This window comes from Peromyscus maniculatus, chromosome 17 (assembly GCF_049852395.1).
Source record: "Peromyscus maniculatus bairdii isolate BWxNUB_F1_BW_parent chromosome 17, HU_Pman_BW_mat_3.1, whole genome shotgun sequence".
Taxonomy (NCBI): Eukaryota; Metazoa; Chordata; class Mammalia; order Rodentia; family Cricetidae; genus Peromyscus; species Peromyscus maniculatus.
In genome coordinates, this window is record NC_134868.1 from 47,711,237 (window position 1) to 47,725,593 (window position 14,357).

General features: G+C 45.0%; 1 protein-coding gene across 9 annotated transcripts in view; it reads left to right on the forward strand.

The window, feature by feature from the left end:
- Adam9 (ADAM metallopeptidase domain 9) overlaps positions 1 to 14,357 on the forward strand; it is a 79,953-nt gene that overhangs the window by 21,662 nt on the left and 43,934 nt on the right. For all 9 annotated transcript variants that reach the window (XM_006982959.4, XM_006982958.4, XM_076553799.1 and 6 more), the window contains exons 5-11: positions 746 to 822; positions 1,741 to 1,936; positions 3,012 to 3,077; positions 5,504 to 5,575; positions 6,625 to 6,794; positions 7,552 to 7,633; positions 8,447 to 8,580. In XM_006982959.4, the coding sequence (XP_006983021.1) occupies positions 746 to 822; positions 1,741 to 1,936; positions 3,012 to 3,077; positions 5,504 to 5,575; positions 6,625 to 6,794; positions 7,552 to 7,633; positions 8,447 to 8,580 (797 nt within the window). The remainder of the gene's footprint in view (positions 1 to 745; positions 823 to 1,740; positions 1,937 to 3,011; positions 3,078 to 5,503; positions 5,576 to 6,624; positions 6,795 to 7,551; positions 7,634 to 8,446; positions 8,581 to 14,357) is intronic.

The window sequence follows — 14,357 nt, forward strand, 5'->3', positions numbered from 1 at the left end:
TTCTCTTCTCTTCTCTTCTCTTCTCTTCTCTTCTCTTCTCTTCTCTTCTCTCCTCTCCTCTCCTCTCCTCTCCTCTCCTCTCTTCTTTTCTTTTCTTTTCTTTTCTTTTCTTTTCTTTTCTTTTTTCTTTCCCCGAGATAGGGTTTCTCTGTGTAGTTTTGGTGCCTGTCCTGGAACACACTCTGTAGACCATGCTGGCCTTGAACTCACAGAGATCTGTCTGCCTCTGCCTCCCGAGTGCTGGGATTAAAGGCGTGCACCACCACCGCCCGGCCCGGGTTCTCTCTTACACATGAGGGCTGCTGACACCATTCCATACAAGTTAAGAACACTTGTAGAGCTTCTGCCCTTTATCTAGTTTTCTACTTGGTATTTAAGACACATAAATGCTGACGGCCATCCCCTATGCAGAATGGTCTCGTTCCCATGGGGCCTTCTCAGCCCTCATCCAGGTCCTTACACGTCAGTTCTCTGTAACTTAAAATGTTAAATGCAGCAAATCCCTAACCTGCTGTTTCTGGACTGAAAGGTCACGGGGGCAGGACTGTTTGTAACCGGTGTCCTTTGGGAGCCTGCCTGAACGTTTGTGTATTTTGGGTGACAGCAGATGGTCTTCAGATAGTCTGAAGAATGCCGTGTGCTATTTTTTAGGTTATCAACCTCAGGAATTTGATTAGCTTTGCACTATCTTGACGGTTTTGAGCAGCACAGCAGTATTTGAAGGACGTGTGTGTTTTTCATTTAGAATCATTGTCATTATCGGGGCTACGTGGAGGGCGTGCACAATTCAGCGGTGGCTGTGAGCACCTGCTCTGGACTCAGGTGAGGCGTCTTCTGGTTTCTCTCCCTGCTTTCTGCCCTTCCCTCTCCTGCCTGTTCCAGATTGAGTCCTTTTGGTGTTTATTGAAGTTGGAGTTTTCTCCGAGGTTACTGAAGACCTTTCTAGCCATGCTTCAGATATTCTTGGAATATTGTTTAGAAAAACCTTATTGCTGATCAATTGTAATGTCCAGTGGGAGAATTTCATTTTTTGAGACTGCAAACAATTTGCTGTTTGAAGCAAAATACACTTTAAATTCCTATAACACTTTGTAAAATTTTCTCCTGCATTATTTCATGCAGGTGTCTCAGTTGCAGAAAAAGGGCTTATCATATTTAGATAAGCAAATTATTAATTATATTCAGATAAGTAAACAAGGTCTAGAGAAATACTGTCACAGCCAATTATAATAACGCTGCTGTTACAGGCATTGGAGGCCTGAGGATGTGGAATTATCCTGATTGATGGAACTAATAGATACTGCTTTCCATTCTCAAATCAGTTATAAATGATGGCTGCCATTGTCTTCTTTTAAGAAACAACACTTACTAAATGGTTGCTGTGTGACAGGAAGTAGTCTAAATATTTTGTGCATAGTAAATAACTTAATGAGAACAATTCTGTGTAGATTCTATATTAAGGCAAAGGGTAGATGACCTGCCGAGAGTCTCTGGACTCGTAGAAAACATATTCCGGGTCGAACTCTGGTGGGGTATCACTTCCCCCTTAGTCGCCCTGCAGGCCTCATGTTGGAGCTGAGTAAGCGGAGGACCAAAGTTGACGTATGTCTGCCGGACTCCCTGTTCCTCCCTGTGCCGTAGCTTCCTTCTGTGTGTTAGGAACTAGGGCCCGAATCAGCTTCTGACCCTTCCTGTGTATTTCTTTTTCCTTGTCAATGGCTTGTGCCACGCCCCATGTAGAGGGTTGCTGCATTTTGAGAATGCCAGTTTTGGAATTGAACCTCTACACAACAGTTCACGCTTTGAGCACCTATTCTACCCAATGGAAGATGTCCGCCAGGAGCCTCTGAGATGCGGAGTTTCTAACAGGGATGCAGAGAAGGAAGCCACGAAGGATGACGAGGAGGAGCATCCAAGCATGACTCAGCTGCTGCGGGTAAGGAGCAGGAGCACTCTTCGGGCCTCAGACTGTTCTGAAGAGATCGTTCCTTCTCACACTGAAACGGTGATTGTTGTCTTTTCCCAGCTCCATGCCGGGTATCGTGATCAGAACCAGGGTATGGAAAGATGAGCAGTGTGTAGTTCTGGCGACTGAGAGGAGAGCAGTCTCCATTTTAAACAAGGGCTTACATCTTGCACAGTGATCCTCTTAGACATTGCTGTGCAGTCATTACACTCTGCTTAGAGAGCCGTGGAGGTTTTACTTGGATACCTCAAGCTCTAGGGTGGGGAGAGGAAGAAAAGAGAAGACGGGAGAGAGAGCAGTAGGTATAGACTGAAGGTAATTATTACCTCAGATACTGTCCAAGGACACTCAGGTCCCGCTTTGGAGGCTTCCTGAGGATGCCCTGGATTGCTCAAGATGTGTGGTTCCGGGGGCCGGCTTACCTCAGCCACAGAGTGCTCCTTCTCCAGGAGTGACAAGGTGCCACATGCTGGCTGAGGCATGCAGCTTTCTTTTGTGAGATTAAGAGGCCTTTACCCCAGGTCTGCCCGAAGGCCTGTTTTAAAACACCATCACCTGAGCATGACACTTTGCCATCGTCACCTTCTCTGCCCCGTGCTCATTAACCACTGGAGAGCTGTCAAGCCTTTGTGTATTCTGTTTGGCATGAATGTCTATAAAGGACATCACGAAGCTGTGTTTTTATACTGGTGACCCTGCTCCATCTTGTTCTCTCAGATGTCAGCAGGTGTTTTTCTTTCTGTCTTACCCTGGTAATCAGGTTTCCCTCTAAAAGGTGCATGTATACGTGCTTCAATTAAAAAAAAAAAAATCAGTGATTCTACTCTTTAGGACATAGATAACCCATTTTATCTTTAGAGCTTTTTTCTCTTGTCAGTACAAATAGCAGTTAACACCTGTTTTATTGACAAGGGAATGCTACGTGAAACCGTTGATACTGTTTTTAGCAGATGTGAAGTCACGTGACTCATATGAAGTTGTTGCTCATAAGGAATGTGTCTAGCCTCATAACAAACCTGCTCTTATCATGCTTGTGTTTCAACAGAGAAGAAGAGCTGTTCTTCCGCAGACCCGCTATGTGGAGCTGTTCATTGTGGTAGACAAGGAAAGGGTAGGAATTGCTGGCCTGTTTTCCTTTTTCATAAAAAAGCAGTTGAGAAGCGAGTGACTTATAAAGGAAATATAAAAAAACGATAAATAGGTGGCTTAAGTGATAATCTCAAAACTAAAATAGTGCATTCATCCATCTCTATCTATCCTTCTGTCTATCTATCTATCTATCTATCTATCTATCTATCTATCTATCTATCTATCTATCTATCTATCTATCTCACCTATCTATCTATCTATCTATCTATCTATCTATCTATCTGTCTGTCTGTCTGTCTGTCTGTCTGTCTGTCTGTCTGTCTGTCTGTCTGTCTGTCTGTCTATCTATCTATATCATCTATCTATCTATCTATCTATCTATCTATCTATCTATCTATCTATCTATCTATCTATCATCCATCTATCTATCTATCTATCTATCTATCTATCTATCTATCTATCTATCTATTATTAATCTCTCTACCTATCATCTATCTATCTATCTATCAATCAATCAATCAATCAATCAACCAATCATCTGTCTGTCTATCTATCTATTTCAAGTCAGGAGCTTGCTATGTCTTGAGCTCCTAATCTTCCTGTCTGAATCTTCTGAGTCCTCACTTCATCCACAGACCTAACTGGGACAGTGTAACCCCGCTCTTTGTAGTGATTGTCTTATGCTGTGTCTGTCACCCTTTTCCGATGACTTGGCAGGCTGTGGCTGTAAGCCAGGATAGTTGGGTGCTGCCTTGTGAGGCTGACTTACTTTATGCTGTTTCAGAGGATGTCTCCCTCCCTCGAAGAGACCAGGCCCGGGTCCTGGCTTGCTGTCGAAGCACTTACTATTTTCAGGGTACAGGGTAACAGCAGGACACTTTGCATATTTGTCCTGAAAGGCCGAATCACTTGTTTTACCTGTGGGAGGTGCTTCATCCTTTTCAGCTACTACAAGGTCATCAGATTCTGATGTGGACCCTAAATAATTTAAAATATTGATGATTGTAAATGTTCTGGATGACTTTGATGTTTTTATTTGTATGAAAAACTATTTATAGATATGATTGGATGGACAGGTCTTTTCTTGCAAGTTGTAGAGAACATTTTGAAGATGTTTTTCCTGGCTTTAGAAACCCCTTCTTGTGTGTAGGAGGTCGGTAAGCGCCCTGGTTGGTCAGGCTGCATGGGTACTTGGTGTGCTCGGGATCCCTTGGCGGTGTAAGGACAAGTGAAGGGGAGCCAGTGTGGACCCAGCCCCAGCAGTGGCTGAAGAACTAGAGACTGAAAGTGTTTTTCTCTATCATTCTCTCCAGATAGACGGGTTCTACTCACACAGAAAACGATTCAGAGTAAAAGTGTTTCCATTTCCATCAGCTCTGTTAGATGCAGGATCTGGCTGGACAGATAGACCACAGATTTTGTTGTTAAGACTTTTGTCACAGAGCGAAGTCATACACTCTGTGAGCTTTTCTTTTTGTTAGCAAGTAGGTTGTTTAAAATAAGGTTAAAATAGACAGGCAAATTTAGCCAAGTACAAACAAGGTCGTATAAAATACTTGGCTTATCATAGTAAAATTCCTATGTATCTCTATTTTTCTAACCACATAACATTTTTGAACTTGTGATCCTGGACTAATCTCTCATTATTACTTTAGTTTAGGGTCTAGAAATAGTTTATTGTTATATCATTAGCCTAAGAGATAAAAGATTAGGAAATCTATTAATTTTTTCATTCTGTTATCTAAGCTTTTTAAGATTATACCTTTGTGAAATCTTGAGAATACTTTGCCATTAAAATCAGCGAAAGTAACATTAAGAGGAAAATTTATTCTAAAGTTACACACATTTGAAGAGAACTAAGACTTCAATGCATCTCATTATTATTGTGCCTTATTACTCTTTTCTTCTTATTTATCACTAAAATGTGTCCCTTAGTGTATTAATTACTTTTTGTTGCTATGATAAAGCACCCTGACCAAGGCAACTATAGAAGAAGTTTATTTTGGTTTATGGTTCCTGAGGGTTAGCTCCATAATGGGGGGGACACATGGCAGCAGGTGGCAGACATGGATGGAGCTAAGGGCTGAGAGCTCACAGCTCAGGCGGGAGCTCAAAGCAGAGAGGGCGGGCTGGACGTGGGGAAGATTTTACTTACAGAGCCTGCCCCCAGTGACATACTTCCTCCAGCAATTCCCCACCCACGAACCTCCCCAGACGGCACTGTTGCTGGGGACCGAGTGTTCAGATGCCTGAGACTGGGAGGCATTTCCCATTCCAACACCACAATGCGATGGATTCATTTGAAATGGTGGCAAGTGTCTAGATGCTTCCATCTTTGGTTCCGAGGAAATCCTTGGCATTTTCTCTTAGGTGTAAGGGATGGCAGGCATCTTTACTGTCTGGCTGCCCTGTGAGCATGGCTTTTCCTCCTTCGTTTTTTTTTTTCAGTATGACATGATGGGAAAAAACCAGACCGCTGTTCGAGAAGAGATGATTCGGCTAGCAAACTATCTGGACAGCGTAAGTTGTGTTTCTCTTCTGTTCCGTCCTGGCACAGTCTCAGAGCAGAATTGAAAACGGTTCATTTTTGAGCTCTCCCCTCTGGATGTATAAATGTTTGTTCTGCAACTTTTAAAAGGAAAATAGAAATGTAGAAAGACTCAGAAGAGCAAGGGGTTTCATATCAGCATCCGCCTCATCTTCAGAACAGATCCTGGGAAGGTGCTGCGATATTTATGAAAGCACCTTTGCTTTTCTTAATTGAAAGAATAGTATTTTTAATAATGCTGCTGCTGCTGTGTGTGTGAGAGAGACAGAAACAGAGGCACAGAGAGACAGGCACAGAGAGACAGAGACAGAGGCACACAGAGAGAGACAGGGACAGAGAGATAGAGACAGAAACAGAGAGACAGAAGCAGAGATAGAGGGAGACAAAGGCACAGAGAGACATCGAGATAGAGGCACACAGAGAGAGACAGGGACAGAGAGATAGAGACAGAAACAGAGAGACAGAAGCAGAGATAGAGAGAGACAAAGGCACAGAGAGACAGATGCACAGAGAGACAGAGACAGAGGCACAGAGAGATAGAGATAGAGACAGAGATAGAGATAGAGAGAGATAGAGAGAGAGAGAGACAGAGACACAAAGAGAGACACACAGAGAGACACAGAGAGAGAGATGCTGGAGTTCCTCCAGTGGGAGGTTGCTGCCACGTGAACTCGGGTGTAATGATGATCAGATTTTACAGTGGGAATAAAAAGGAGTTTGAATCTTAGTTCTCTGTCCTTGATGGGTGAAGGATAGATTTTCATTTTGGGGCGGAGAATCCTGTTTTTAACTTCATTGGCTATAGTCCTTCATAAATGTTTTAAAGTATTTTTCTTCACTGGGTGTGGTTGCACACAACTGTAACCCCAGGACTGAAGCAGAAGGGTCAGGAGTCCAAGTTCATCCTCAGCAACCCAGAAACTTCAAGGCCAGCTTGGACGTGGGTCCCCGTCCCAGTCGCCCCCATTTCTTCTCACACTCTTCACGTGGTTTACGTGTTTTATTTCTGCTTCCTCCCCAGATGTATATCATGTTAAACATCCGCATTGTTCTAGTTGGACTGGAAATCTGGACAGAGAAGAACCCAATCAATATCATCGGAGGCGCTGGCGACGTGCTGGGCAACTTCGTGCAGTGGCGGGAGAAGTTCCTTATAACGCGACGCAGACACGACAGCGCGCAGCTGGTTTTGTAAGTGGCTCCAAAAATCGCGGTGAACGAAGTGATCGGAAAAATGACTTCCGCTGGTTTTGTTGCCGTGGTATCATATTCTCTTGCCATTCATTTGTGTTTGGCTCATCCTTGTCTCTGTCCCATGCCTGTTTGTTTCTTTACCTTGTTACTGCGTATTTCACAGTCACTGTTGTCTTCTGTGAAAGAGTATATGGAAAGAAAATAGTTTGATTTTTGCTGAAAGCAGTTTCACACGATCAGGATAGAGTTTAAAGATCATCTCAGTTTGGGTTCTGATTATCCTAACCCATACTTGCTGAGTTTTTCCTTTTTTTTTTTCTTCTAGTGTTTTGTAATTGTCTTTGTGTGGCTAGGTGTAAAATTCTGGGCATGGAGGTTGTTCCCCTTTCCAGATTTGAAGGCAGTCCCTTGTGAATGTATTTATTATGTTGTTGTCTCCTCACTGACATTTGTTGAATGACTAAGTATAAAACATTTTTAGAAATATTTCTAACCCAGAAGATAGCTACCACCAAGGAAAAAACCCCCGAACTTGGCGTGGTACGTAAAGGCATCATCATTTGGATGAAAAAAAATGTAGAAGATTACGTTTGTGTTACTAACCTCATACTCTCAAAATGAAAAGTTCTTGATCTTTGCCGTTTTCTCCCAGCTCCTGTAGGTTTTGTCAGCGTGGTTAAGGTTACCTATGGAAACAGGACTAATCTTTCTCCTTCCTCCCAAGTACATTTTATAACTTCACCTTTTCCTTTAGGAAGAAAGGCTTTGGCGGTACGGCAGGAATGGCGTTTGTAGGAACAGTGTGTTCCAGGAGCCACGCGGGTGGCATTAATGTGGTACGTTGTTCTTGAAGTGTGATTTGGGATACAGGCGTTGGGAGAGTTTCCCGCGTTTGCTGACGCTATGCTTCCCCCCCCCCCACCCCCAGATCCTTACAGCAGCAGTTTGGTAGGAGTAGCATGTGTGCTCTTTCCCTAGAGACTAGGTCAAGTTTTTAGTAGCTATCATGTGTTATTATCTATCCTGGTTTGCTTTTATGTTGCTGTGATAAACACCATGGCCAAAAGCAACTTGGAGGAGGAAAGGGTTTATCTGACTTACACTTCAGGTCCTAGTCCATCGCTTAGGGAACGCAGGCCAAGAACTCAGAGCGGGAGCTGGAAGCAGAGACTGCACCGGAGTGATGCGTCCTGGCTCTCTCTCTGGCTCATGCTCAGAGAATGTTCTCGTACAGCCCAGGACCTCCGGCCGAGGGGATGGGACTGCCCACTGTGGGTGGGCCCTCCTAGATCCATTGACAAACAAGGAAATGTCTCATAGACATGTCCGATCCAGGCAGTTCTTCAGTTGAAAAGTCCCTCTTCCAGAATGACAACAAAATTCACCAGGATGTTATCTTTTTATGAATGAGGAAACAGGCTCCATTTCATAGAAATCGGCCTGTTTTCTCATAAACTTCAGGGAACGGTCCACCCATGCTTGATGACCAGCACATGAGTCACTCCAGTTCTTATCAGAGTGAGTACACAAAGGCTGGTATGGACACCTGGGTGGACATCAAGTCAGCACTATAGGAAATCCATTGCCTTTTGACAAAAACAATCATCTGACAAAACATTTCCTGATTGCACCTTGCTATGTTTGCACAGTTCGGGCAAATCACTGTGGAGACCTTCGCATCCATTGTTGCTCATGAGTTGGGTCATAACCTTGGAATGAATCACGATGATGGGAGAGAGTGTTTCTGTGGAGCGAAGAGCTGTATCATGAATTCAGGGGCATCGTGAGTAACGGAGCTTTTCTTTCTTAGTATGATTGTGTCGATCAGGGTTTTCCCCCTAATTTTTATTGTGTGTGTCTGTGTCTGTGTGTCTGTGTAAGAACATATTACATGTGTGCAGGTACCTCAGGAGGCCAGAAGAAGGCATCAGATCCCCTGGAGCTGAGTTAGAGGCAATTGTGAGCTGCTTAATGTGTCCATGAAGCTGAGAGGACAGGGATTTAGGGAACTGAGCAGTGAGTGAGGTGCTGAGATGAGAGATTCAAGGGGAAGGACATTATTCAGAGGTAGGGAAGAAGTGCCAGGATTCAGAGGCTGAGGAGTGGACCCACACTTCATTCACTCATGTGTCACATACTCGTTGAGAGTTGCGTGTGCCAGGCTTTTCGTCAGGTTTTTGAAATGCCTTGGGAAGTTGGATAAAGCCTTACCCCACAAAGAGTTGGCATTTAGTGGGCAAAGGCAAACTTTTGGTGTAAGAAGCTAGTTAACAGCATAGAGTTTTTGAAAGTGCTATGTGACTTCTTGGGGGATCGGATCAAACATGTTTCTCTCAGGTAGGGCACCAAGGACAGACCAAAGAAATGGTTTCTCTGAGCCCAGATTACTGACCCAGTGAGTTTTTTGGGGATTCCTTACTGAAGCATGGGTGACTCACAGGCAGGTATATTACCAAAAAGTCCACCCCAGCATGGTGACAGCTCACAAAAGCTGCACCCCCGATACGCTCTGTACAACTTGCAAGTGCTCAGCTGTGGGGTCTCCTCTCCTCACCACTGTTACTGCTCACATAGCCCTGGAGGTGGGGAGCCTGTGACCCCGGAAACTTTCATGAATGTCCTCAGCCTTGTATGTTTTATGTTGCATGAATCTTAAAGGTTCTTAATAATAAAATCAAACCCGAGGCCAGTTATTGGGGTGAATACTGGAAGGTCAGAGAGACAGAACAAGCCACAGCTATCTCACCTCACCAGTTCCTCAGCTGGTCTTGTTTCCTCAGACTGGAAGCCTCTGAGTCCTCATCCAGAATGAATCTCAGCTGAACTGTGTTGCTCCATAGCCTGAAAGCTTAACCAGGCCAAATGCTTAACCAGCCAAAAGCTGAACCAGCCAAATGCTTCTAGTTTCTGGTCCTCATGCCTTATATATCTTTCTGCTTTCTACCACCACTCTCTGGGATTAAAGGCTGGCTTTCTGGGATTAAAGGTGTGTGTTACCATGCTTGGCTATTTCCAATGTGGCCTTGAACTCACAGAGATCCAGAGGGATTTCTATCTCTGGAATTCTAGGATTAAAGATGTGAGTGCCACCATTTTCTAGCCTTTGTATCTAGTGGCTGTCTGTTCTCTGATCCCAGATAAATTTATTAGAGTACACAATATTTTGGGGAACACAATACCACCACAGTTTTATTTATTTGTTTGGTGTTAGGAGGATCCCTTATCCCTCCAGGAGGGAATATTTCATTCAGAGGAAACGGCTTTACACCAGAAGGCAGTTAGTATCACCATAATAAGTCAGGAGATGGTGGAGGCTTAGGAGGGCTGGGGGTTGTGTGGTGATGAAACAGGAGCCCCACCCTCTCATCACATATGGTAAAAGTAAACTAACAGCAAAACCCTTAAGTGAGCTTGTTGTGGGACAATCTTTTTATACACTGTGAAGATGTGTCTCTGCCTAAGACGCCTTCTGATTGGTTTACTAAAGAGCTGAATGGCCAATAGCTAGGCAGGAGAGGATAGGCGGGACTTCCAGGGAGAGAGGAATCCAGGAAGAATCTGAGGTTCATTCAAGCCAGTCAGATACAGAGGGAGTCGGACTTACAGAATGGAGGAATGGTAAAGCAGCATGTGGCAGAATGCAGATGAATAGAAATGGGTTAACTTAAGTTAGAAGAGCTACCTGGGAACAAGCCTCAGCTAAGGCCAAGCTGTCATAACTAATAAGAAGTCTATCATTATTTGGGGGCTGGCGATTCAAAGAAAGTCCAACAAGAAAGACTTGCTACACGAGCTGGTAAATACAAGTAATTCTTTTGCTAGAGACTGAGAGTATAATTAAAATATCCTGAAGATAATGGTATTATGAATATTGTAATTAAAACTGACTGAATATTGAATGTTAAACGTGAGTAAAAATACAGTCTCAAATATAAGATGTCTAAATTCTGCCCCAGAGAAGACCCCCAAATAACTGGAACGTTGGCGTCTTAGGGATGCAGTTGATGAGCAGGGAGGCTTCGCTGTAGAACAGGCTGATCTTAGAGCGGTAAGATCACTGTTGAAGAATAAGCTGTATGAGGTGACCTCATGGAGAGGGACCCAGGAGTGGCAGTCAGCTTTGGTCTCACACGGACTTCTCTTTGCCACTCTTTTTGGCCACATTCAATTGAAGGTAGCTGGTATAGGTCAGCTCTAGGCATGCCCAGTAGAGAAGGCTGTGGTTAGGTTTGGGAGAGGGAAACCGAATACCCAGCCCAGTGGACACCCATTTCAGTACTGTTACAAATTCAGCCTCCCCAATCTGGAGTCGAGAAAGAGCTGAATGTCACACCCTCTTAAAGTGCTGAGGATCAAACCCGGGACCCAGCACCCGCTAGGCCAAGGTTCTGTGACCACTGGCACTCCCAGCCGGTCTCCTTGGTACAGAGTTGCTTGAACTTGTATAGCTCAGGCTGGTCTTAGACTGGCCATTCCCCTGCTTGTGCCTTCCTTGTGCCGGGGCTGTAGACATGTGCTGTAGGCACGACCAAAACTTTCTGCTTTTTAAGCACCCACTCCCAGCTTCATGTCATCTTTTCATAAAAAAAAAAAAAAAGACATGGAGTCCAATTAGTGCTGCCTGTTTGCATGGACGCAGAGCCATCCAGTGGGTCATGGGCTCATGAGCAACTGACCAGTTGCCACACCCCAAGAGAAAATGCCTGCCTCTCCCTCAGCAGTCATCAGCTGCCAGCAGCTCCTGAGCTAGAGGTGTGAGGGCCTTGAGACCCTCTCCCTTTCATGCTGGAATTTCGACTGTTTTTTGGCGTGTGCACGTAACCCCAGCTGTTAGGATTCGTGAGAGCAATGGCCGTGCAGTATCTAGAAGACGGTGTTGCGTGGTGGTGTTGCATGGTGGTCCTCCTCCTCCTCCTCCGCCTCTGCCTCTGCCTCTCACATCGTCTCCTTCCTGCTTTCCTGCCATGTCTTCTGAGCCTGGGGTGAGAGTGGGCTTGGAAGAGCTGCCACACTTAGGGCAAGTTAAACACATGGATCTAACTTCAGAGTTGGGATCCACATATGAGAGAGAGAAAGTGATGTTTGTCTTTCCGAGCCTGGGTTACCTCACTTAACATATCTTCTCGTTCCATCATGTTTCCTGTAAATTTTATGATTTTCTTTACAACTGAATGTCATTGTTTCTCTGTACTGTATTTTCGTGATCTGTTCAGAACATTTAGGCGGACTCTATTTCTTTGCTATTGTGAGTAGAACAGCAGTAAACATTGAGGTACGAATATCTCTGTAGGAGGGTGTGGAGTCCTTTGTATGTTTGCCCAGGAGTGGTACAGCTGGATCATGTAGTACTTCTGTTCACTTGTTCGAAACCACCCTCCCCCTCCACCAAACTGGTCTCCGTAGTGCCTACACCAGTTAACTCTCCTAGCAACAGTCTGTAATTGGCTAGGTTTATAGCACCAGGCATCCTTTCATTCTGGTTGAGCAGGCCTGAAAATCCAATTAGTTGGCTGTTGGCTACCACCAAAATACAATGGCGGCATTGTACCTTCAGGGATATCTTGTGGCCATTAGTCATCGTTGTGGCTCACACACGTCACAGCTGGGTGGGACTGCTCACTGACTATGAAACCCGAAACACTGAACTCCTAGAAGAAAACAGGCAGCCATCCTGTAAGATACGGGAGTGGGAAACACTCTGACCAGGTCGCCGTCTGCCCAGGAATTAGGGACAAGAGTAGACAAATGGGGCTTCGAAAGACTAAAAAGATCCGTGTGACTAAGGACGCAGTCACTTGAGTGGAAGAGGAAGCCGTGGAGTGGGAGAGGACCTTCGCCAGCCATGTACTTGACAGAGGATTCGTCCTCAAAATATATAAAACCTCAAAAAACAGAGTCAAGAAAACAGATGACCCAGTTAAGAAAAGCGATGTAGATCTCAACAGTTTTCAAAAGAAGAAATAAAAATGGCTAAGAAAAAAAGTGTTCAACATCCTTAGCAATTAGGGACATGAAAATGAATACAGAAACAATTTAACTTCAAGATTTCTCATCTGTCAGTTATTGACCTTATTCTCTGAATGATCAGGGTCTCATTCAGAAAGTTCTTAGCTGTGACTGTAGCTTAAACTGTGTCCCCTGCTCTTTCCTCTGGTAGCTTCAGGGTTTCAGGTCTTAGGCTGAGATCTTCCATCTGTTTGGAGTTGAGGTTTGTGCAGGGTGAGTGATGAGGATTCAGTTTCGTTCTGCTACATGTAGGAACTCGGTTTTCCCAGCACCATCCATTGAAGATGCTCTTTTCTCCAGTGTGTCCCAAGTCAGCAGCACTGTCCCAAGTCAGATGGCCACATTGTGTATGTGGGGCAGAGGACCTTGTATTGGTGAAATTATTAAGGCCACTCCATGTAGTTACAAGGGAGATTTATTTAGTGGCATAACTTACAAATGAAGGGATAGGTAGGTTGCAGGGTCTGGGGAAGACATAGCGCAGTCTGAAAGTTCTGGAGAACTCTGCTCAGTCTATCTCCAGAGTCCAGGAACCAAGAGAAGGCAGTGCATCCGGATCTCGGGTCTTCAGGGTCCTCTCTTGGCCCCGCCTTGTAGGCGTGACCGTTACCGAAGCCTCAATGGGGGTTGGAACTTTCAGACCAAAGCTGGAATGGCTACCCACTACAACCTTGTGTCTGGGCTTCTGTTCCGTGGCATTCATCTCCACTCACCCCCCCCCCCATTGTCCTAGCAGAAGTGTCCATTTCTTCTGCTGCCCCCTGCTCTGCTCCCAGGGGAGATCCTTACCTGTAAAACCTGCGAAAGATCTTCACCCAAGACTCTGTTAAAAAAGAGACTTATTTGGGAAGGAGGAATCCAGGAGAGTGGCTTCCTCTGCCAGGGTGGAGAAGGACAGCTGATAGATAACTGAATAGCCAGAGGGCCATATATAGGGCTGCTTCTTTTTTTTTTTTTTAATTCTCGAGACAGGGTTTCTCTGTGTAGTTTTGGTGCCTGTTCTGGATCTCGCTCTGTAGACCAGGCTGGCCTCGAACTCACAGAGATCCACCTGGCTCTGCCTCCCGAGTGCTGGGATTAAAGACATGTGCCACCACTGCCCAGCAGACAATCTATTCTTTTGTGTGTGTGTGTGGGGGGGGGGGTTTCGAGACAAGGTTTCTCTGTGTAGTTTTGGTGCCTGTCCTGGATCTTACTCTGTAGACCAGGCTGGCCTCGAACTCACAGAGATCCGCCTGGCTCTGCGTCCCGAGTGCTGCGATTAAAGGCGTGTGCTATCACCACCCTATATAGGGCTTCTTAGGGGTGGAGTTTTTCCAGGGAGAAGATTTTCTGCTCAGGGATTGGTTGATTTAGTTGGTCATGGGCAGAGTTGGCTCTGGTTTCAGGGCCAGGGTGGGTTTCTTTGGCTGGCCCTTTTACCCTACAATGATAAACATTCATTAGATTTAAAAATATCCCATCAGTCAGGCCTGTAGGGTCAGATTTGGACCAGTTGCCCTTGGAGTGAGTTCCTGAAGCAATTGTGCTGGGCTGAGCGGTGTGATTCCCAGG